Below are 24,717 nucleotides of genomic sequence, written 5' to 3'. Positions count from 1 at the left end.
ACTGGCAGATTATTTTCAGTAACGATTAGATATTTCCACATTTTCCTCGATACTGGAGCCCACCAGTGGTTAATGCCAACTCGATAACCACCTGTTAATAGCACTTGATTGAAACATATTTGGTCACAGTGTAACATGGATAGAAAACATTCAATTAAACTCTTTCACATGAATATATTTTGAAAATTTCCAGAGGAACTGGCAGATTATTTTCAGTAACGATTAGTTATTTCCACATTTTCCTCGATACTGGAAGCCCACCAGTGGTTAATGCCAACTCGATAACCACCTGTTAATAGCACATGATTGAAACATATTTGGTCACAGTGTTACATGGATAGAAAACATTCAATTAAACTCTTTCACATGAATATATTTTGAAAATTCCCAAAGGAACTGGCAGATTATTTTCCAGCAATGATTAGATCTTTCCGGAACTTTCTCGATACTGGAAGCCCACCAGTGGTTAATACCAACTCGATAACCACCTGTTAATAGCACTTGATTGAAAAACATATTTGGTCACAGTGTTACATGGATAGAAAACATTCAATTAAACTCTTTCACATGAATATATTTTGAAAATTCCCAGAGGAACTGGCAGATTATTTTCAGTAACGATTAGATATTTCCACATTTTCCTCGATACTGGAGCCCACCAGTGGTTAATGCCAACTCGATAACCACCTGTTAATAGCACTTGATTGAAACATATTTGGTCACAGTGTAACATGGATAGAAAACATTCAATTAAACTCTTTCACATGAATATATTTTGAAAATTCCCAAAGGAACTGGCAGATTATTTTCAGTAACGATTAGATATTTCCACATTTTCCTCGATACTGGAAGCCCACCAGTGGTTAATGCCAACTCGATAACCACCTGTTAATAGCACTTGATTGAAACATATTTGGTCACAGTGTTACATGGATAGAAAACATTCAATTAAACTCTTTCACATGAATATATTTTGAAAATTCCCAAAGGAACTGGCAGATTATTTTCCAGCAATGATTAGATCTTTCCGGAAATTTCACGATGCTGAATGGCATCCTAACGGAAAGAGTTCGGCGCGTGTATGTGTCGATCCTTCGCCGTCCACCTCCTCCAGCACGTTAGGCAACGATGTTGTCTTGTCGATGTCCTCACGAAAAATGAATGTGTCTCACCACCAGAATATCGCTTAAGTATGCTTTTTGTGTGTGATTGAATCGAGAGAAGGTGTGGTTTACGATGGCAATTTGGAAGGCAAACTAGAGGGGAATGAATTCTCTGAGCTCGGAACTTTCGGCGACTGAGCAATAATCGATTGCGGGCGCATACAATATTGGATACGGAAATATCCTACTGATGGGGAAGAATAATCTTCTGAAGCTATCCTGTTAATTGCGATTGATTGAAAAACCACAAAACCAAATGTATTTGGTCACAGTGTTACATGGATAGAAAACATTCAATTAAACTCTTTCACATGAATATATTTTGAAAATTCCCAAAGGAACTGGCAGATTATTTTCAGTAACGATAAGATATTTCCACATTTTCCTCGATAGTGGAGCCCACCAGTGGTTAATGCCAACTCGATAACCACCTGTTAATAGCACTTGATTGAAACATATTTGGTCACAGTGTAACATGGATAGAAAACATTCAATTAAACTCTTTCACATGAATATATTTTGAAAATTTCGAGAGGAACTGGCAGATTATTTTCAGTAACGATTAGTTATTTCCACATTTTCCTCGATACTGGAAGCCCACCATTGGTTAATGCCAACTCGATAACCACCTGTTAATAGCACTTGATTGAAACATATTTGGTCACAGTGTAACATGGATAGAAAACATTCAATTAAACTCTTTCACATGAATATATTTTGAAAATTCCCAAAGGAACTGGCAGATTATTTTCAGTAACGATTAGATATTTCCACATTTTCCTCGATACTGGAAGCCCACCAGTGGTTAATGCCAACTCGATAACCACCTGTTAATAGCACTTGATTGAAACATATTTGGTCACAGTGTTACATGGATAGAAAACATTCAATTAAACTCTTTCACATGAATATATTTTGAAAATTCCCAAAGGAACTGGCAGATTATTTTCCAGCAATGATTAGATCTTTCCGGAACTTTCTCGATGCTGAATGGCATCCTAACGGAAAGAGTTCTGCGCGTGTATCTGTCGATCCTTCGCCGTCCACCTCCTCCAGTACGTTAGGCAACGATGTTGTCTTGTCGATGTCCTCACGAAAGATGAATGTGTCTCACCACCAGAATATCGCTTAAGTATGCTTTTTGTGTGTGATTGAACCGAGAGAAGGTGTGGTTTACGATGGCAATTTGGAAGGCAAACTAGAGGGGAATGAACTCTCTGAGCTCGGAACTTTCGGCGGCTGAGCAATAATCGATTGCGGGCGCATACAATATTGGATACGGAAATATCCTACTGATGGGGAAGAATAATCTTCTGAAGCTATCCTGTTAATTGCGATTGATTGAAAAACCACAAAACCAAATGTATTTGGTCACAGTGTTACATGGATAGAAAACATTCAATTAAACTCTTTCACATGAATATATTTTGAAAATTCCCAAAGGAACTGGCAGATTATTTTCAGTAACGATTAGATATTTCCACATTTTCCTCGATACTGGAAGCCCACCAGTGGTTAATGCCAACTCGATAACCACCTGTTAATAGCACTTGATTGAAACATATTTGGTCACAGTGTTACATGGATAGAAAACATTCAATTAAACTCTTTCACATGAATATATTTTGAAAATTCCCAAAGGAACTGGCAGATTATTTTCCAGCAATGATTAGATCTTTCCGGAACTTTCTCGATGCTGAATGGCATCCTAACGGAAAGAGTTCGGCGCGTGTATGTGTCGATCCTTCGCCGTCCACCTCGTCCAGTACGTTAGGCAACGATGTTGTCTTGTCGATGTCCTCACGAAAAATGAATGTGTTTCACCACCAGAATATCGCTTAAGTATGCTTTTTGTGTGTGATTGAACCGAGAGAAGGTGTGGTTTACAATGGCAATTTGGAAGGCAAACTAGAGGGGAATGAACTCTCTGAGCTCGGAACTTTCGGCGACTGAGCAATAATCGATTGCGGGCGCATACAATATTGGATACGGAAATATCCTACTGATGGGGAAGAATAATCTTCTGAAGCTATCCTGTTAATTGCGATTGATTGAAAAACCACAAAACCAAATGTATTTGGTCACAGTGTTACATGGATAGAAAACATTCAATTAAACTCTTTTACATGAATATATTTTGAAAATTCCCAAAGGAACTGGCAGATTATTTTCAGTAACGATTAGATATTTCCACATTTTCCTCGATACTGGAAGCCCACCATTGGTTAATGCCAACTCGATAACCACCTGTTAATAGCACTTGATTGAAACATATTTGGTCACAGTGTAACATGGATAGAAAACATTCAATTAAACTCTTTCACATGAATATATTTTGAAAATTCCCAAAGGAACTGGCAGATTATTTTCAGTAACGATTAGATATTTCCACATTTTCCTCGATACTGGAAGCCCACCAGTGGTTAATGCCAACTCGATAACCACCTGTTAATAGCACTTGATTGAAACATATTTGGTCACAGTGTTACATGGATAGAAAACATTCAATTAAACTCTTTCACATGAATATATTTTGAAAATTCCCAAAGGAACTGGCAGATTATTTTCAGTAACGATTAGATATTTCCACATTTTCCTCGATACTGGAAGCCCACCAGTGGTTAATGTCAACTCGATAACCACCTGTTAATAGCCGCGCGTGTATGTGTGTGTAGCGATGTCTTCCCAGAGAACCGTTTGTGGCATCACTCTCCTCCTGATAGATTCCCTTCTGGCCTAGGGTGCACAAACAGGCTCTTGGTGACACCGTTCATCCGCGCTTTCATGATAAATAAAGAGCTTCACCGCAACAGCGACAACATGCTCCAATCGCTGTTCAATTAGAACTGAGTGGATTTCCGAGCGTCGCTCGCTTATATACCGATTGGTGATTTCAATAGCCTGTTTTGAAAGCAATTTTAAGACTATTGAAACAAGATTTTGGATCAAAAAGTAACAAGTATATAACGCGTAGACATTTTATCTTTCGAATGAAGTGTTTATCATACCATTTCGTTCAGTTGTTTAGGAGCTATTAACGCTCAAAATCTCGGTCTCCGGCGTAACGCTTTCGTTTTCGAAACTTTGATTTTACACCCCGGTATAGAAATGAAAGACGTAGTCCTACGTCAATATACATTTATCTAAATAAATGCAGTATATATCTATATTCGAAAATTCCGGATACTCTTCCATATCCGCACTAGCACAAAAAATTCCGATATGCTACTCTTCTTTGTCGTAGTGCATCTCGATACAAAGGGCTTCCCCTCCTTGTATCGAGCTGTGTGTTTATGTGTGTGAAATCAGCATTAGGCATGAATGATATCCGCTCGTTGTGTTATGCTTCGCATCTGTGTTTTCATTCTATTCTATTTTTGGTTTCCGCCTCTAGCCCTGAGATGGACCCTTGTGAAAAGGAACTCTATTCCATACTCCTCCTTCACCCGACAAGAAAACAATCCTCTCCCGCTCGACGACCTGCGGCAACCATGGTGCTTCGATGACTACCAAACGAGAAGTGGAGTGGCTTCAAATCGCGGATAGCTTATTTAAACCAAATATGTTGAAAACGTGCAGAAACGAATGTATCAGTTGCTCGTTATTAACTGCTCTGTTCGGGAATGCACACAAATCGGCAGAACAAATGTATGGGAAAATGAGAACGCTTCAAGTTTTCATTTATTTAAACTGTTTAGGCATTAGTGGATTGTACTGTATAGTATATCAAAAGAATCTTAGAGAATTTCCGATTCCATTGGTATGCAAAGAATCAGAATTTGATCGCTGTGAAAATAATTATTAACGTTAACTTTATTTCACAAAAACGTGACCTGTTTTCTGATTTGGCACCCTTCCTGAAAGACGTAGTTCTACGTCAAAAAAAATCTAGAATGATTTTTTGCAAATTTCATGATAATTACATGAAGAAAACACATAATGCATATAAATAAGTAGTTTCCCTAGCTTGTTACGAAATGTTATTATTATTGGTTCATAAAATTGTACACTTTTGTCTAACCGTGTTCTCGAGACTGTTGAAAAAATATGTGGCAACAGAGCGTGTGGAATAAATCGTACACAGTAACTGGACGAAAGTTAGTTTTTGTAATACTGTTGAAGACGGCCAATTTTTTTGTCCAATAAGTTTTTCATGTTCATTTACCATTGCAAATTTACACTGCCGTCGTTGTGGGAACCGTTGTAGAACCATATGCGCCTAAGATGAAAATTTGTACTCTGCGAATTACGGAAAAGGTTTGCGAACGTATTCTGAAATGGGTCGTATGTCGCCAATTTGAGCTGGCTCATGGTTGCCGCAGCAGCTGTGGTTCCACGATATTCCATATGCAATCTTGTTCATGACCCATCCCCAAAATCAAAAGGCACATCATGAGAGGGTGAATGCCCTAATTAGCTGCTCATAAACAATAGTAGGAATTCAATATACACGGGCTCGATCAGCTCGGTGCAGCTATACCACAGGCAACAAGAACAATTGGGCGAATTGGGCCAACAGCAATTAGCTGCATGTAGCAGGAATATTTGCAGAGATGTTTATCTGTCAATCCACTATATAAATAAATGCATGTATGTGTATGTGAGAGATGTACGGTTTTGTGTAGTGCGAGGTCTCTTTCACATTATTATTCGGTTATCCATCCAAACCCAGCGGCGCTTTTTGAAACCGGTCCGGCAGAAACCGGATAATGTGTAATCGCCCTTAGCAGTGATGAAATAGTTTCTGAAGGAAAATTATGTTGTTCTAATCGTAAAGATTCATACTGCAATGGTGGAATAAAAAGACACTCTAGAATAGATGGATTATCTCGTAGGCTAATTCTAAGAAAATCACAGGAAGTGAATAAATAATTGAGTAGTGCCCTTAGCTTACGAAATGTTTTTTTATTGGTTCATTCAAATTCTATTGGAAATATGTGGCAACAGAGTGTATGGATTGAATAATACTGTTTGTGTAAGTTTGGAAATAAAACAATTTATATATATGGATATGGATAAATACACCGCAACTGGACTTTTAAATTTATTTGTCATTGAATTGTATTTTGAAATGGGGCGAGAAGATTCACACCTTCGACCGCTGGATCGCACCTATCGGTAATAATACCGTCCTGATGCAGGATGCGCGTAATTTTCGCAAGATCTGCCGTGTTCCTGGTGTGCCACATTTTAACACGGCGTATATACTCTCCAAAGGAACGCAAATTTGAGAAGACTCGTAATTGCTGCAGCAGCTGTGGTTTCAAGGTTTTCCGTATACAAACGGCTGCATGTAGCAGGAGTATTTGCAGCAATGTTTACCTGTCAATCCACTATATAAATAAATGCACGTATGTGTATGTGAGAGATGCACGGTTTTGTGTAGCGCGAGGTCTTTTTCACATTGTTATCCGGTTATCCGTCCAAACCCAGCGGCGCTTTTTGAAACCGGTCCGGCTGAAACCGGATAATGTGTAATCGCCCTTATTCTCATTTACGGCCGTATCCGTATATTCATTCGTGTCATGGTCGTACGAATTGTATGCAATAGTGAAGCTAAACAACCACATTGAGTTGTATTGGTGTGGTTACATTGCTTCCCCCTTGCTTCGTTCGTATTCGTCAGCTTCTATCGAACAAAATTGTTTGTTTCTATTCGTACAATCAAATTTTCGTGCGTACTCCTATCCAAAGTAACCTTAGCCTTAGACGATGCCAGTCAGCGCTCTAGTTGAAGTATCCAGTGAATAGAGAACAGACACTCTGTTCCAAATGCCAGAGGTTGCTCAATTTCATCTCGGAAATATGATGAATATATTCCGGCACGGTTCGCTTGTGATGCAAAACATTGGAAAGCGTACGACGCCGACAACGGGCTGTTTGTTATTTTGGTCAGCTATCGGTCTGGTCACACAAATACCACCTGATTATAAATTATGAATTTCTTCGAAAGTTACAAGAAAGTTTGACTGACACAATCAAATCTGTTGGCAAGATTAATTATTCGTATTGGCATAGTTATCATACCGAAATGAAAACGGAACGTTGCGGGAGATTTATTGATGGAGACCTTGTAGAAGGTTTTTTAGATTTAAGTCGGGAAAAAAATTACAATTCATTGGGATTGCAGATAGACGTGGATGGAACTAAGAAGGAGTGGCCGAAGATGATATAATCAATATTGTAGAAGCTAGAGGCGAATGAACTGAAAAGTTTAAACCCTCTTAAAGCCAAAAAGAAGAAAAAGAATATTGTAGAAGACCTAACAAGAATACATTAGGATGTCCAGTGTTGATCATTAATATTCAATCGATGCTATCAGTTGTTTTCTGACACAAATGCTGGGAAAACGAGATATTACACATTTTTCTAAAAAAGTTTATTAATAGATCAACTCATTAAGAGAGAACTGGACGGACAATACAGCCTGATCAAGCTAAGCTCATGAATTTCAGCATTCCTCGCGAAAAATTATTTCATGTTTGTTGGATAATAAAGAAACATCAGTGAATGTACAAAATTCGTACAACATCTCGTTATTTTGATTCGAATAGTCATGCACGGCGTATTTCTCAAAAACTATTTAAGAGTTTTATCAAAACTAATACTTTTTGAATAAGAAACATGGAATATTCAGGTGTAACGCGGCATGTGTAGGGGGATGTTAGTGTTGGTACTGTAATTGGAGTATTGAAAGATGTTATGAGATACAATTTGAGTGAAATATAGTGGTATACCTATAAGGTTGAATATTTCCTAGCGTTCACATCTTTCCATCGGACCTGACACTACCAAGTGTCAAATCACCTTCTGGAGAAATGTCGGCCCTACGAATGAACGAATAGGTTAGTTGACTTCGAACTCTTCCGAATGCGATCATATTACTTATTCGACTGCTTCTTTGGCTCGTGCTGATCCTGCAGCGGGTGACTGCTCCCCAAGCGAACCTATTATGGCTCCACCACCGTGGCTTTCATCACTGAGCAGACCTAAAAGACAGAGGAACCACATTAGAACGACCAGCTGTAGCTCTTGCTGCTGTTGGTACAACTGAAGCTGGTGGTGGTTTCCCACTGACCATTACTATCGTGCGGATCCTCCTGGGATCAACGCTCACAATCGAAACTTCCATCGCTTGTGCTGTGTCTAGAATCGAAGTGACCTCGTTTGTTCCGGGTACCATCCAACAGCCTTCCGGAGGACCTCCGCCGACCTCCGTAGTAGTAGTAGTCGAAAAGTAGTCTCGATGGGCACGCTACATCGAGACTACTTTTCGATTTCTCCTCTTTGGCTGCCGCTGTTTCTAGATACTTGAACACAAGACTCGAGCAAAGCTAGGGGTAAAAGTTTCACATGAGAATAATTGAGACAGTTTTTAGGCAATATATGAGATGCTAATGCTTGTTGGTGGTGAGGTTAAACAACGGCTTTTCCAGAAAATATTTAGCGATTGCATAGCGCGGCTATTGGGTTGATTGTTGCTGTTGTTGTATTTGTGGTGGATCAGTTGCATTCTCAACGTTGTTTTTTATTGTTTCTGTTGGTTTTTACTGAGAATTTGCGTTAGAATTTGTTGCTGAGCAATCATGTTACTGTTGACTTGTGCTAGCATGCCAACTAATTGATTGGTGAGGCGTTGATTGAAATATCTCCATCCGAATCCACAAAGTTCGATTATATCAAGGCGAAAGGTGAATCCTGCCGACACCCATTCTGGCTCTTCCTGCTGTATGTTGGTGTCGTTGTTCATCTGCACTTATGTAGTTTTTCACGGTAACATGTTGGTTTCGGTTGCTGAACTCGTAATTGCGGCGGAACCTTGCTGCCAGAATAACACAATAGGGTCATCTATTGCTACCGGACGGCGATTGTAGAGCAGGGATTTTCTCAATGCCAACAGCTGACTAGTCGTATAGCGAATAGGACGGACACACGGGTTGCATGCCCGATAGTATAATAGCCGGAAATCTGCAATGTAGAATAGCCGGATCTTGTTCCTCTAGCGGAAGTTTATCTGCATTCAACAATTTCGAATTATTCAGAGTACAAATCGTCTGGACATGTTTTGAGAAATCTCACCTGCTTTATATTTCGTTTTTTTTAAACTGCACAAATCAAGACTACAAAAGTAAACTCCAACGTTCAGATAACTCTGTATCATAAATTGAACACGTTCGATACGTAAACACCTCCCGATTGTCAACGATGTGAATAATGCAGTACACCAATAACTTGATCTAGTACGACTGTAAATTGAAAATACGACGAATGGCTCGTACGAAAACAAGGATGGGATTTGCGTACGTTTCCTATAGAGATGGGCAAACCGTTCATGAACTGTTCAAAAGAACTAGTTCACCAAAAAGAGTGAACGAACGGTCGTTCTTTTCTACTGGGCAACAGTTCATATGAACTGTATACCCAGTTCAGAAAGAACTGACCGCTGACTGATCTGTGTATACAGTTCAGTTCAGAACGAACCGTGTACGGTGAACGATGAACTGTGTATGCAGTGCAGAACCAGTTCAGAACGAACTGTGTACGGTGACCGCTGGCGGAACTGTATATACAGTTCAGAGCGAACTGACCGCTGGCTGATCTGTGCATACAGTTCAGAACGAACTGTGTGGGGTGATCGCCCACAATCCGTTTTGCCTGCCAAGATCGGGTCGATGAAATGTCAACAATCGACCTCAAATGCTGCCACCTTGCAATCGAGTTATCGACCTTTCATATGCATTCATCGAACAACTTGACGCCACTTTTTCGCCAACATGTACAAGGCGTCGACCTGCTTGCAGCGCTGCTTTCAGCACTGCTTGCTGCTTGTTTGTATTGGTTTGTTATTGAAAATGAAAAGGAAATACATTGATCGATTTTAAACATATTTATTATTATTCAAATCCGACTGAGTACATTGATGAATACCTCCTTGCCCTTGATGACACAGATATGTGGCTGAGGAGGATTCTTCAATGTGCGTGAAGCACGGGATCTCCGATGGGGAAAATTGCTCGAAATACTATCGATGGCCAGGTCCTGCTGCGGTTGCTGTTGATGCTGTTCCCCGGAATAGCACCCTGGACTTAAAGGATACTGCTGCGGGAAAGCTGATGCTGTTAGCTGGTGTGACAGAAGTGGAAATAAGCAATGTGGTGATGAAGGAAATCATCTTTCTCATTCGCCGATTGATTGAGTCGGATGTATTCATAGCTGAAACAAAATAAAATGATTAGTAAGTGAAAAGCAGAAATGAATTCCCTACTCACCAGTTGTATGATCCGGATAAAAATGCGAACATTAAAATATCATGCGAATACGTTCGCTTACCTCGCCTATTTTCATTCTACTATACAACGGAATCAGTGCATTCGGGTTCCTCCGGGGTGGTAATTCAGCTGAGCAAGTTGATAAATACCTCCTTGTCGTTGAGTTTTCGTGTCTGAAGAGGATTTTTGAATGTGCGCGAAGCACGGAACCTCTAATGGGGAAAGTTCTTCGCAATACCATACCATGGTCAAATTCTGCTGCTGCTGCTGTTAATGCTGTCCCCCGGCATTGCCAACAGGGGTTGGAGGTTACTGATGCAGGAAAACGGATGTTGTTGGCTGCTGTGATAGAAGTGGAAATCCGCACTGTGGTGATGGGAGAAATCATCTTTCTCACTTACCGATTGATGGAAGCAAACGAGTCGAATGTATTCATAGCTGATAAGACAAGATAAAATAATTAATAATTCAAAAGCCGAAAAATATTTCATACAAATTTTAGCAAATTTTTCAAATTTCATACAAATTTTAGCAAATATAAACTGATCCGGGCCGACTAATATGATAGAGAATAGTTTGCCTCATACAACCTACAATCCGTTTTGCCTGCCAAGATCGGGTCGATGAAATGTCAACAATCGACCTCAAATGCTGCCACCTTGCAATCGATTTATCGACCTTTCATATGCATTCATCGAACAACTTGACGCCACTTTTTTGCCAACATATGCAAGGCGTCGACCTGCATGTAACGCTGCTTCCAACACTGATCGTCTCTTGTTTGTATTGGTTTGTTATGAAACATGAGAAGGAAAAACATTGATCGATTTTAATCATTTTATTCAAAAAAACACAAAATGCATATAAAATATAAACAAGATATATAATGCAATCGGTGCATTCGGGTTGTCTGGATTGACGATTCGAATCCAGCTCCTTTTTCTCCTTGACACACATATGTGGCTGAGGAGGTTTCTTCAATGTGCGTGAAGCACGGGATCTCCGATGAAAATTGCTCGAAATACTATCGATGGCCAGGTCCTGCTGCTTTTACTGATGATGCTGTTCCCCGGAATAGCACCCTGGACTTAAAGGATACTGCTGCGGGAAAGCTGATGCTGTTGGCTGGCGTGACAGAAGTGGAAATAAGCAATGTGGTGATGAGGGAAATCATCTTTCTCACTCGCCGATTGATTGAGTCGGATGTATTCATAGCTGAAACAAAATAAAATGATTAGTAAGTGAAAAGCAGAAATGAATTCCCTACTCACCAGTTGTATGATCCGGATAAAAATGCGAACTATTAAAATATCATGCGATTACGTTCGCTTACCTCGCCTATTTTCATTCTACTATACAACGGAATCAGTGCATTCGGGTTCCTCCGGGTGGTAATTCAGCTGAGCAAGTTGATAAATACCTCCTTGTCGTTGAGTTTTCGTGTCTGAAGAGGATTTTGAATGTGCGCGAAGCACGGAACCTCTAATGGGGAAAGTTCTTCGCAATACCATACCATGGTCAAATTCTGCTGCTGCTGCTGTTGATGCTGTCCCCCGGCATTGCCAACAGGGGTTATAGGTTACTGCTGCAGGAAAACGGATGTTGTTGGCTGCTGTGATAGAAGTGGAAATCCGCACTGATGGGAGAAATCATCTTTCTCACTTACCGATTGATGGAAGCAAACGAGTCGAATGTATTCATAGCTGATAAGATAAAATAATTAATAATTAAAAAGCCGAAATATATTTCATACTCACCAGTTGTATGATCCATTTGTTTTTGTTTGAGATGACAGTTTAGCGGAGTGGAAAAAAGAACCACCAGTGATGCCATTTGGTTTGTTTAATTATTCAGTATTTTCGACTAACGAACTATCCGCGTTGACGATATTGGGTAATAGGCATGACAGTATGGATTTGCAGAAGGAATGAATACACTTTTAAAATGAAAATTATGAATGAACGTGATTTTTCCTTAATCAAATTAGTACTCTATGTAAGTGAAAATCACCATTGCCTGCAAGTGGTGAAAAAACGTCATAAAAAATATGTTTTGAGATAATTTTATATTATAATGACAAGTTTTTTTGAGAATATCTGAACGTCTATAGAAAATAATTCAAATTAGGGTCATGACAACGTACTTTAAGTAGAAAAAATTATGCCAAGAAAAAAATTTCATACAAATTTTAGCAAATATAAACTGATTCGGGCCGACTAATATGATAGAGAATAGTTTGCCTCATACAAACTAATGCCGTATCCAGATGTCGATACCTAATCGTCGTCATCGTGAATAGGTAACAGCGTTACGGTCGTTGTTAGGTCGATGTTTTTTTCGTCGATTTGATTGTGGGAAACTAATGCCGTATCCTGATGTCGATACCTAATCGTCGTCATCGTGAATAGGTAACAGCGTTACGGTCGTTGTTAGGTCGATGTTTTTTTCGTCGATTGGATTGTGGGCGGTGTATACCCACATTCCGTTTTGCCTGCCAAGATCGGGTCGATGAAATGTCAACAATCGACCTCAAATGCTGCCACCTTGCAATCGAGTTATCGACCTTTCATATGCATTCATCGAACAACTTGACGCCACTTTTTCGCCAACATGTGCAAGGCGTCGACGTGCTTGCAGCGCTGCTTCCAGCACTGCTTGCTGCTTGTTTGTATTGGTTTGTTATTGAAAATGAAAAGGAAATACATTGATCGATTTTAATCATTTTATTGAAAAAAAAAAATTATAAAAAACCATGTATAATAAAAATAAGGTATATAATGGAATCGGTGCATCCGGGTTGTCTGGATTGACGATTCAAATCCGACTGAGTACATTGATGAATACCTCCTTGCCCTTGATGACACAGATATGTGGCTGAGGAGGATTCTTCAATGTGCGTGAAGCACGGGATCTCCGATGGGGAAAATTGCTCAAAATACTATCGATGGCCAGGTACTGCTGCTGTTGCTGTTGATGGACTTAAAGGATACTGCTGCGGGAAAGCTGATGCTGTTGGCTGGTGTGACAGAAGTGGAAATAAGCAATGTGGTGATGAGGGAAATCATCTTTCTCACTCGCCGATTGATTGAGTCGGATGTATTCATAGCTGAAACAAAATAAAATTATTAGTAAGTGAAAAGCAGAAATGAATTCCCTACTCACCAGTTGTATGATCCGGATAAAAATGCGAACATTAAAATATCATGCGATTACGTTCGCTAACCTCACCTATTTTCATTCTACTATACTACGGAATCAGTGCATTCGGGTTCCTCCGGGGTGGTAATTCAGCTGAGCAAGTTGATAAATACCTCCTTGTCGTTGAGTTTTCGTGTCTGAAGAGGATTTTTGAATGTGCGCGAAGCACGGAACCTCTAATGGGAAAAGTTCTTCGCAATACCATACCATGGTCAAATTCTGCTGCTGCTGCTGTTAATGCTGTCCCCCGGCATTGCCAACAGGGGTTGGAGGTTACTGCTGCAGGAAAACGGATGTTGTTGGCTGCTGTGATAAAAGTGGAAATCCGCACTTTGCTGATGGGAGAAATCATCTTTCTCACTTACCGATTGATGGAAGCGAACGAGTCGAATGTATTCATAGCTGATAAGACAAGATAAAATAAATAATAATTAAAAAGCCGTATATATTTCATACTCACCAGTTGTATGATCCATTTGTTTTTGTTTGAGATGACAATTTAGCGGAGTGGAAAAAAGAACCACCAGTGATGCCATTTGGTTTGTTTAATTATTCAGTATTTTCGACTAACGAACTATCCGCGTTGACGATATTGGGGAATAGGCATGACAGTATGGATTTGCAGAAGGAATGAATACACTTTTAAAATGAAAATTATGAATGAACATGATTTTTCCATAATCAAATTAGTACTCTATGTAAGTGAAAATCATCATTGCCTGCAAGTGGTGAAAAAACGTCATAAAAAATATGTTTTGAGATAATTTTATATTATAATGACAAGTTTTTTTGAGAATATCTGAACGTCTATAGAAAATAATTCAAATTAGGGTCATTACAACGTACTTTAAGTAGAAAAAATTATGCCAAGAAAAAAATTTCATACAAATTTTAGCAAATGTAAACTGATTCGGGCCGACTAATATGATAGAGAATAGTTTGCCTCATCATGGGTTCCCACAATCCAATCGACGAAAAAAACATCGACCTAACAACGACCGTAACGCTGTTACCTATTCACGATGACGACGATTAGGTATCGACATCTGGATACGGCATTAGTTTGTGTGAGGCAAACTATTCTCTATCATATTAGTCGGCCCGAATCAGTTTATATTTGCTAAAATTTGTATGAAATTTTTTTCTTGGTATAATTTTTTCTACTTAAAGTACGTTGTCATGACCCTAATTTGAATTATTTTCTATAGACGTTCAGATATTCTCAAAAAAACTTGTCATTATAATATAAAATTATCTCAAAACATATTTTTTAAAATGTTTTTTCACCACTTGCAGGCAATGGTGATTTTCACTTACATAGAGTACTAATTTGATTATGGAAAAATCATGTTCATTCATAATTTTCATTTTAAAAGTGTATTCATTCCTTCTGCAAATCCATACTGTCATGCCTATTCCCCAATATCGTCAACGCGGATAGTTCGTTAGTCGAAAATACTGAATAATTAAACAAACCAAATGGCATCACTGGTGGTTCTTTTTTCCACTCCGCTAAATTGTCATCTCAAACAAAAACAAATGGATCATACAACTGGTGAGTATGAAATATATTTCGGCTTTTTAATTATTATTTATTTTATCTTGTCTTATCAGCTATGAATACATTCGACTCGTTCGCTTCTATCAATCGGTAAGTGAGAAAGATGATTTCTCCCATCAGCACAGTGCGGATTTCCACTTTTATCACAGCAGCCAACAACATCCGTTTTCCTGCAGCAGTAACCTCCAACCCCTGTTGGCAATGTCGGGGGACAGCATTAACAGCAGCAGCAGCAGAATTTGACCATGGTATGGTATTGCGAAGAACTTTTCCCATTAGAGGTTCCGTGCTTCGCGCACATTCAAAAATCCTCTTCAGACACGAAAACTCAACGACAAGGAGGTATTTATCAACTTGCTCAGCTGAATTACCACCCCGGAGGAACCCGAATGCACTGATTCCGTAGTATAGTAGAATGAAAATAGGCGAGGTTAGCGAACGTAATCGCATGATATTTTAATGTTCGCATTTTTATCCGGATCATACAACTGGTGAGTAGGGAATTCATTTCTGCTTTTCACTTACTAATAATTTTATTTTGTTTCAGCTATGAATACATCCGACTCAATCAATCGGCGAGTGAGAAAGATGATTTCCCTCATCACCACATTGCTTATTTCCACTTCTGTCACACCAGCCAACAGCATCAGCTTTCCCGCAGCAGTATCCTTTAAGTCCAGGGTGCTATTCCGGGGAACAGCATCAACAGCAACAGCAGCAGGACCTGGCCATCGATAGTATTTCGAGCAATCCTCATCGGAGATCCCGTGCTTCACGCACATTGAAGAATCCTCCTCAGCCACATATCTGTGTCATCAAGGGCAAGGAGGTATTCATCAATGTACTCAGTCGGATTTGAATCGTCTATCCAGACAACCCGGATGCACCGATTCCATTATATACCTTATTTTTATTATACATGGTTTTTTATTATTTTTCTTCAATAAAATGATTAAAATCGATCAATGAATTTCCTTTTCATTTTCAATAACAAACCAACACAAACAAGCGGCAAGCAGTGCTGGAAGCAGCGCTGCAAGCAGGTCGACGCCTTGCACATGTTGGCGAAAAAGTGGCGTCAAGTTGTTCGATGAATGCATATGAAAGGTCGATAACTCGATTGCAAGGTGGCAGCATTTGAGGTCGATTGTTGACATTTCATCGACCCGATCTTGGCAGGCAAAACGGAATGTGGGCATCGATAAGCTTTTCTCAAACATAAATCCAAAAAAGTTGAAAGATATCCTTGATAGAAAAACTTCATGAATATATCCACGTTCACATGGAATACCAAAAAAAATCTGAGGATTTGCGTTGCGATTTTGATTATAGGTGTTCTAAGCTAATATTCGATTACTTCATTGAGCTAATCGATAGGTAATGTTGTTATTGAACATGATACTTTTTAGAAAGAATTCTGACTTTAAGCAATATTTCGAATGTATTATGAATACTATCAACTTTTGATAACTCGCTTTTATCTATTTATACTGATACGGGGATCCTCATAACATGCTTGAGCAGTTGGTTTTTCGCAGCAAAAGCCTGCAGCATTCTATCTTTTTCGCAGTGTTACGAGTGATACTGCGCTTCTTTCTGATTGGTTATCGATGAAATTGCAATTCACAATTGGAGTTGAGTGAGTGTGAGTGTGGACTGTTGTTACCGATACCCAAATAAGTAAAGCTTGCTTTGTTTTATACTTGGTCGACGGAAAAATGAAAAGAAGAGAATGAAACCAATATCAGGTCAGGTATTGTCAGAGTTTCATTACGTTAGCTCTAGTCAGTTTACGCAACACGGTGTGTTAATATGTTAAATAGAAGCATTGGTTTGCTAGTTGCATTCATCCAGGTATTTTCCATCGTATTTATTATAAACTATTCCAAATGTGATCTCAAATTCGTAGGTTTTGCAATGGTTCCCTACAGCTCAAACAATCGATCCGAAAACTTTCGTCGGATCCAAGTTAGATGTGTTGTCCGTTGGTAAAGGAAAAACAGATGTGTCTGATTCGATTCAAAATTTGAAGCAAGGTATACAATTTTGTTATAATACTAAAATAATACAACGAATTCTTAATGGGATCTCCGAAATTTATCATACATTTATACATCTAAGGAGAACGTTCCGCGAGAAAAGTTCAATGCTAATTTCGTTCAAATTTCTATGTCTGTATTATTTTGCTGAAGCAATCTCATTATACGAATGCATATGATTAGACGCTCAGAATGATCTTGTACACAGGAAGCTCATTCAGGCGATAGACAAAAAAAAATGAGTAATTTCCTCTTTTTATATCCATCGACGAACTTCGCTATCAACGTTCTATTATGTGCGTCATTTTATGAGTGTTCTATTTCAATTGATATTCATTTATTCAAAATCTTAAATATAACGCAATAAATTAAGAACCCTTAACTAATTATGGAATTTTTTTTTCATCGTCACACGTCGTTTAAAGGAATAAGTATATACTCACTCACTAAATGATGAAATTATATAAAAAAAATATGATTGCAATATACAGTGAATTATTCACAGAATAGGGTACAATAAACAATAAAATACTAAAAAGAGGTACAAACACAGAAAAATATATTTTAGGACGAAAGCTATGCATGAACGACGTATATATATACACATACCATATACGTATAAGCTTACCAGATAAAGCGAAAACCATGATCAAAAGAAAGATTGGCCACTCACCGACAATTTTCGGAAAGGCCCGTGGAATTACGATGTGCAACAAAGCCGTCTATAATTTCCAACGATGGCGTTGTATGGCCTATTGTAGTTTCCTTGTTCTTGGCATTTGCATAAAATTTCGTTTCTTTGAGAATATAAATTCCTATTTTCGTTTGCGGATCATCCGCTCGTGATAACTAATGTGTATTAAATTTATTCTAGTAATATCAGATATTTCGGAACACCAGATTGTTTTAAAACGTTCGAACATACGCCTCAACTATACGAGTGACTCGAGAAAAATGCTCCTGACTCGTACTGAAAAACGCGGATCCTTCTATATTTTTATTGAAAACGAAATTCAACGTATAACTATCTATCACGATGTCCTGCATGTTGTACCAATTGCTCAAATTAATGATATTAAGGGAGTGGATGGCGTCGATGAGTTCGAGGTTTGAAGGAAACAATTACATAACTGTTCTAGTATTATTATATTTTTGTTCATAGGTAGAAGAGTTTCATTCCCATGCCAATAAAACCTACCTCATAGTGTGTGTTCACCTTAAGGATCGATTTCAAATTTATCAGATCCTACAAGGACAGCTGAACGACAATAAAGCACTTAAATCGATTCAAAAAATACGTCGGCGTGGGCAGTCTATAAAAACATTTCTGGTGGAACATGAGTCCAATTTATATCTTATTACCAGTTACCTAGAATCAAACGCAGGGAAAGTCGAGTAAGTATAAAATAATTATTCTTTGTTTTTTTATGACAATATTCGCTTATTTATAGAGTGTACCGCTGGTTAAACTTTCATTTTTCTCTGGAAGACATTAAGGATGTACCAAGACACGACGGATTAATAGTACACAGCAACAAGCAATTAGTTATATTAGTGGTACGTTCTGCTGTGTATCCAGAGCGCGCAATGAACCATATTTATGTAATGAACGAGAACCGCAAATTCGTAAAAACACAAGAAATGTACTTCTTGTTCAATCGATTGCCGTTTTATCGAGTTAACAGTGATTTGTATATATTGCGCTGTCTTGCATCGGGTGAGTAACACTGTTATACTTGAAACACATACAGCCATTCCACGCCAAACCGATATAGTGGTTCTCAGATTTCAGAGATGGTAGTTTTGTTCCTTATAGCAAAATATTAGATCCGTATTTTTAAATTTTCTCATTAGGATTCCCATTTCCGTCCCGAACAACAAAATTTCCCCTTTTTTCCAAAAGTAACTTTTTCCTAAAATTCATAACTTTTGAAAATGATTGATAGGGATTCAAGTCTCTACGTCTAATATTAGACAATATAGTAAGTATTGATAATAGGCCATATGAATAAAAACAAAATTCACCTTTACTTTACTTCATTCGAGCAGTCGAGCAGTGAGATTAAGTTTTTACTACGTTTGGTATGAATAAAGCTAACAATTAAGTATTTACTTTTCGAAAATCGATGATAAGCTGATTTCGTATGAATAAAACAGCATTTATCAAGTATATACTTTGTAATTATCAAGTGTGCTCATGGGCATACTTTGGATCTGAAAATACATTCATTCGTTTTGATGTTATATCCGATTTATGTTTAATGCTGCTATCTTGCGCTTGAAGTTAAACAAGTTAATAATCCGCATTGATGACATTGAGCTTCGTTTACTAGTTTAGGGGAGCGTAAAAAAATTGATTGATTTTCAGGCGGAATGAACACGTTTATAAAATTTAAATTATGAATGAAAAATAATCCTTCCGTACCAAATTACGTTTAAATAAAAAACACTTTTGTTTGCAGGTGGTGAAAAAATCTTGTACGAAAATTGTTTCTGAAGACAGCTTTATATTATAATGAAAAGTTTTAGTAATGTTGGGAATGTATAGACAAAGGGTTAAATAAAAGTCGGAAAAAAGTGTTTTTAAGTGACTAAATAACATGATGAAAATTTTCATTCAAATTTTAACATTTAAAAACTGACTTCGTAGCTTCTAATCTGATATGTATTACACTAACGAGAGAGGGACCCAAATCATGATCCCTAATTAAAAGTCGCCACCAGACGCCGACACTATTCCTTTGTCATCGCGAATACACGCTTTGTCCAAAAAAAACCTAAACAATCAGTTGACAGATGTTTGACGAAGTAAAAACTGTGTTCGAATTCGAACATGCGTTAAAATTAAATTAGTAAAGTAAACTTTTATTCATACGGATTCAAGTAAATACTGGGAAAGTTTACTTTACTTGGAAACGGGCAGAATAAGTAAATACTTTTTTTATTCATACGACCTAATGTAACCATGCTATAGTCGCTATTAATCAATGTAGGCGCATGGCAGTTTAGTCGCATAGGAATATTGAACAAAAACTGGAAACATGGTAACTTTGAAAAATCATAACTCAAAAACGATAAAAATCACATCTCTGATTTTTGGATGCATTATGAAAAAAAACCTAGGCTTTCAAGAAAATATAAAATAAATTATCGCCCTCTATCTCGAGAATGAATGTATTAACTATAAAATGAATACAATCAGTAAATACGAAAACAGAATCCGATTTACTTGCAAGTTATTGCAAGTGTAATTTTTTATATCGATCATCTGAATCCGTCCAATAGTTCAAATGTTATGAGTTTTTGAAAACAATAATTTTTGGGAATATGGGGAAAAATATTGTTGGACCACCCTCAAACGGAAATGGGCTCCCTAACAAAGAAATAAAAACAAATGATGGGTCTGAGCCTAGGGGCACGAACGAGATCTTGACATAGAACTGTGATTGTGTGTAGTAATTGCATTTGAATTGAGTTTTTTCGTTGATCAAAATCTGTATTTTTTCTGTTTTGATACATCAAATTAAAGCCCTAAGAAATTGTTTCTTGTATGAACTTGTATCCTTTAAAAGGGTTATATGAGATAACGTGGTAGAATCCGGAACCACATTTTGTTCAAAAAATGTACACAAAAATACCATTAAAGTCATTATCACCCTCTTCTTCTGTTTTTTCAATTATGCAGAAGATGACAAGGAGCATCATTTATCATTTTTAAACACAAGTCTAAGTAGTTATTATCTACATAAATATAAGCCTAAGTCAAATAAATATATATGTATCTGTTCATGTATATGTATGTATGTATACTGAAATATATTGTAGATAAAAATGGCATTTTCTCCATCGTTGCCAAGCTGTCCGGAGCATTGTTTGCAGGGGGTTGAAGTAACTTTATAGCCAGGTGATGTATATTATCCTATGGCCAGAATACTCTTGGGAAGTTCGTGTAGCTGCTGTAGTGAACTGGGTGCTAAGTTCTGCTTATGTATAGGAAAGGGAAAGGTGAATGCGCAAGTGCATTCGAGGAAGTGAAGTGGGCTTCTAAGGAAGACATACATATATTAAGATCGTAACTACCCAAGCTATTATAATCTGATATGCGTGAGTATACCTTTTCGAACCTCTAAATCAGTAACCAGGTCAATTCTTTATTTGCATTTCTACATTACCAAACAACATGCTCGATTTCATGATATCCTGGACCAACTTTGCATAAATTGTTAGTATCAGGACCTACACGATAAAAACGTGAATTGAGCATGAATTAATTGGACAACATACAATGCAATTATTATGCCTATTATCGGTAAATAGAGTATAATTCATAATACACATCGATTAATATTGTGGATTAACGCCCGAATGTAGACAAAAATATTGCCCGTTGCGTCAGGGAGGAAAGCGAGTGGATAGTTCAATCAAAAAACATTCCCATTTTAATCATAAAATTATTTATTTTTTAAATATATCTTCTGTTCATGTTTCAAGCAAAAATATGCTGGATAAATTTTCTGTCTAATGGTATACAACACAACATATGTCTCAATAACGATTTTGAGTAATATGTTTGAAAACTCTTAATAAATCGTTACATTTTTAGTAGAGTTACCCCCCCCCCCCCCCCCTATATAGAAATTAAAGACATAATCCGATGTTAATATGGGTCTAATATTTTGCGATAAGGCGTCGTGCACAAATTACGTAACGCTAAAAATGCGATTTTTGGACCCCCTCCCCCTATGTAAAAAAAAGTAACACAAGACATACCCCCCTCCGACTTATTAACGTAACGCTAATCTTTACCCAAAGTCAGTCATTCGTTCAACATAAAAAAATAGATATCTACACAGGTCGGAATCAATAGTTCCTTATATGCATGTAGTGACATCGGAAGAACTTTCGACAAGCTCTTTGGATTTTCAACCAACATAGACGGAAAATCAATGCTGACATCAGTTGGGATTGGTTCTTTCAACTTATTTGGGGTTCAGCTGAGAGGAACATGGGTAAATTGATGTTGATTTACACTACACCCATACCTCGCTATACGGCCGCTCTTAATACGGCATTTCGCTATAACGGCGCCCTTCAATTCAGGCACATTTTCGTTTTACGGCCTAAAATGTTTCGTTATAACGGCAAAAAAAAATCGAGGATTGGTTCAAACATCACTTACGTACAGCAGTGAAAAAATATTTGCGAGACAATAGCTGCAACATACAAATTAGCTATGTATACATACACGTACTCCATGTAACATGAAGTTGTTTCAGTTTTGTTTAAAGATTATTGTTGGTTTTTATGTATATATGTTGTATGTATTGTATGTTTTTTGTTTATGTTATGTATGTACTTGCAAAACTTGCAAACTTGCAAAATAATGGGATTTAGGCAGGCAGTTGTACGAGAAAAGAAACGCGGAACACGCGAATGTAGAGAACTTGAGAAAGGTTTATTTAATCGAACTGGTTTTCACAACGTGTTAATGGCAATTGAAGAAAATTTAAAAAAATAAAATGGCGCGCACTCCACTGCGCTAGGATGACAGCTCATCGGGTTCGGCCGCACTGGTCGAACGAATGGGGTTCGGATATTGCCTATCCCAACACCCCCGCTCAATGTTCGGAACTCACCAGCTCCAAGTTGGCCCGATGCTTCTGGAACAGACTTACCGGCAACCCCTTGGTCATGATGTCGGCTATTTGTTCACCGGTGGGGATGTAATGGACAACTATACACCCCCGCTGAATCTCTTCACGGATTAATCTATGCTTGACGTCCACGTGCTTTGTAGAGAAATGTATATAAGGGCAGGCCTTGGAATATCTTAGGAACAGATAAATAAAATATTATTCTTCCTTGGACTCTATCCGGAAGTAAAAGATTTAGTGGTTTCTATAAACTGGCGACGAGGTGAAAGTAGAAGGTAATTAATATATTTTTTTTTACATTCAATTATTAAATGAATTCAAATTGTCCGTGTGATTTATCAACGGTAGAATTTGAAAGGAGTTTCTACATTGAGTAGCGGTCTGGAGATTCTACCTTTTTGGTAGCGGTTGGATTTCGTGTCCGATGAATGGAGTTCTTCTACCAGTCTGGTAGTGATTCAGTTTCGTATTCTAATGGAGTTTCTACCATTTGGTAGCGTTTGGATTTCGAATCCATAATATGGAGTTTCTACCTATATGGTAGCGATGGGATCTTGGATCCTGTGAAAGGAGGTTCTACTTTGATGGTAGCGGTGGGATTTTGAATCCCTGATGTATCTATTTGATGGTAGCGAAATTTAAATTTTCATAATGTGCAGAATAAAGTGCAATATGAAATTAAATAAAAAAAGTTGTTAGGTACTAACCATGGCAGCGACACTTAACTTGTTTTAGTTATAACCATAGTAACAACGTTTGCTTTGTTTGAATTCATTTGATAGATTGGATTGTAAAGAGAAATGAGATTTATTTTTAAATACATTCCAATATTACAGATGGAAATAGAAATGCGTGCTATACCATCGTTTTGTTGTGAACAAATCGAGCGCTCTCGGTTAGCGAAAGAATGGAAATCGTAGAAAGGCACTCTCGAGTTTTACTTTGAGGCTCATAATATTGATGACCAGAAGATAATGCGAGCCAAGATGCTCTACCTTGGTGGTCCGCAGTTACAACGAGTTTTTGCTAACCTACCCGATACGGAAAAATTTCCTATGGTCGCTATCGAGAAACGTTGGTATGATCTCGCGGTTGAAAAACTGGATAATTTCTTTAAACCAGTGAGACAGGATACGCTTGAAAGACATCGTTTACGAGCGATGAAGCAAAACAAGGATGAACGCTTTGCGCAGTATGTACTCCGTTTACGACAACAAATATCTGAATGTGGTCTCGAGAAGTATCCAGTAGAAATTTCAACGGATTTAACTGAAATTACTCTGATAGATGTCATTGTGCAAGGATGTTTATCTAACGAATTGCGCAGTTGGATCTTGAAGAAGGATCAAACTCTTTCACAAATCGAGGCTTTAGGAGCTATGATTGAAAGTGTAGAGGAACAAGTTAAGAGTCTGTCTAGCTCTCAACTAAATGATGAGAGAGTTTATCATGTTGAGGAGCGAAAAATTGGAGGATTGCAGGTTCCAAAGTTTGATGAAGCAGTTCACCGTACTGTAAAAAATTCAATGATCCGCAGCAACCAAAATCCACATGATCGTGTAGCGTGTTTCAGTTGTGGAAGACACGGTCATTTTTCAAATTCTCCACATTGTCCTGCGCGTAATCAGGAATGTAGGAACTGTAAAATGCGAGGTCATTTTGTGACAGTGTGTCGTAAAGGAAAGAAACGCATTCCATTTGTTCAGAAAGATAATAAGCCATTGATGAAAGTACGGCTTGTTGAATCCACTGAAACGAAATCTCATACAGAAGTTGAAAATATTGAGCCTGATAAGACCTATTATGCTTTTTACTCCGGAAACAAGTCTAATT

At 38.0% G+C, this 24,717-nt stretch overlaps 1 protein-coding gene and 2 long non-coding RNA genes across 7 annotated transcripts in view; 2 read left to right on the top strand and 1 right to left on the bottom strand.

The window, feature by feature from the left end:
- Positions 1 to 11,255: 11,255 nt before the first annotated feature.
- Positions 11,256 to 13,609, bottom strand: LOC129761776 (uncharacterized). 2 transcript variants are annotated; one of them, XR_008740468.1, is made up of 3 exons: positions 13,595 to 13,609; positions 11,704 to 12,135; positions 11,256 to 11,647 (listed from the first exon to the last, which is right to left on the bottom strand). It is a non-coding gene; the product is annotated as an uncharacterized LOC129761776 (long non-coding RNA). The 2 variants fall into 2 exon arrangements; XR_008740467.1 differs by lacking the exon at positions 13,595 to 13,609 and adding an exon at positions 12,190 to 12,301.
- Positions 13,610 to 15,046: 1,437 nt separating this feature from the next.
- On the top strand, positions 15,047 to 16,157 carry LOC129761777 (uncharacterized). Its single transcript, XR_008740469.1, has 3 exons — positions 15,047 to 15,185; positions 15,245 to 15,682; positions 15,739 to 16,157. It is a non-coding gene; the product is annotated as an uncharacterized LOC129761777 (long non-coding RNA).
- Positions 16,158 to 16,805: 648 nt separating this feature from the next.
- The window catches only part of LOC129763041 (uncharacterized), a 568,624-nt gene continuing 560,712 nt past the window's right edge, over positions 16,806 to 24,717 (top strand). For 2 of the 4 annotated variants that reach the window (XM_055761763.1, XM_055761766.1), the window contains exons 1-5: positions 16,806 to 17,045; positions 17,101 to 17,227; positions 18,105 to 18,337; positions 18,393 to 18,625; positions 18,682 to 18,947. In XM_055761763.1, the coding sequence (XP_055617738.1) occupies positions 17,004 to 17,045; positions 17,101 to 17,227; positions 18,105 to 18,337; positions 18,393 to 18,625; positions 18,682 to 18,947 (901 nt within the window). In that variant the 5' untranslated portion in view covers positions 16,806 to 17,003. The remainder of the gene's footprint in view (positions 17,046 to 17,100; positions 17,228 to 18,104; positions 18,338 to 18,392; positions 18,626 to 18,681; positions 18,948 to 24,717) is intronic. The other 2 variants (XM_055761765.1, XM_055761764.1) reach the window with 2 other exon arrangements.

This window comes from Toxorhynchites rutilus, chromosome 1 (assembly GCF_029784135.1).
Source record: "Toxorhynchites rutilus septentrionalis strain SRP chromosome 1, ASM2978413v1, whole genome shotgun sequence".
Lineage (NCBI taxonomy): Eukaryota > Metazoa > Arthropoda > Insecta > Diptera > Culicidae > Toxorhynchites > Toxorhynchites rutilus.
The sequence above is the reverse complement of the archived record's forward strand: the minus strand, read 5'-3'. Positions and strand labels throughout refer to the sequence as shown.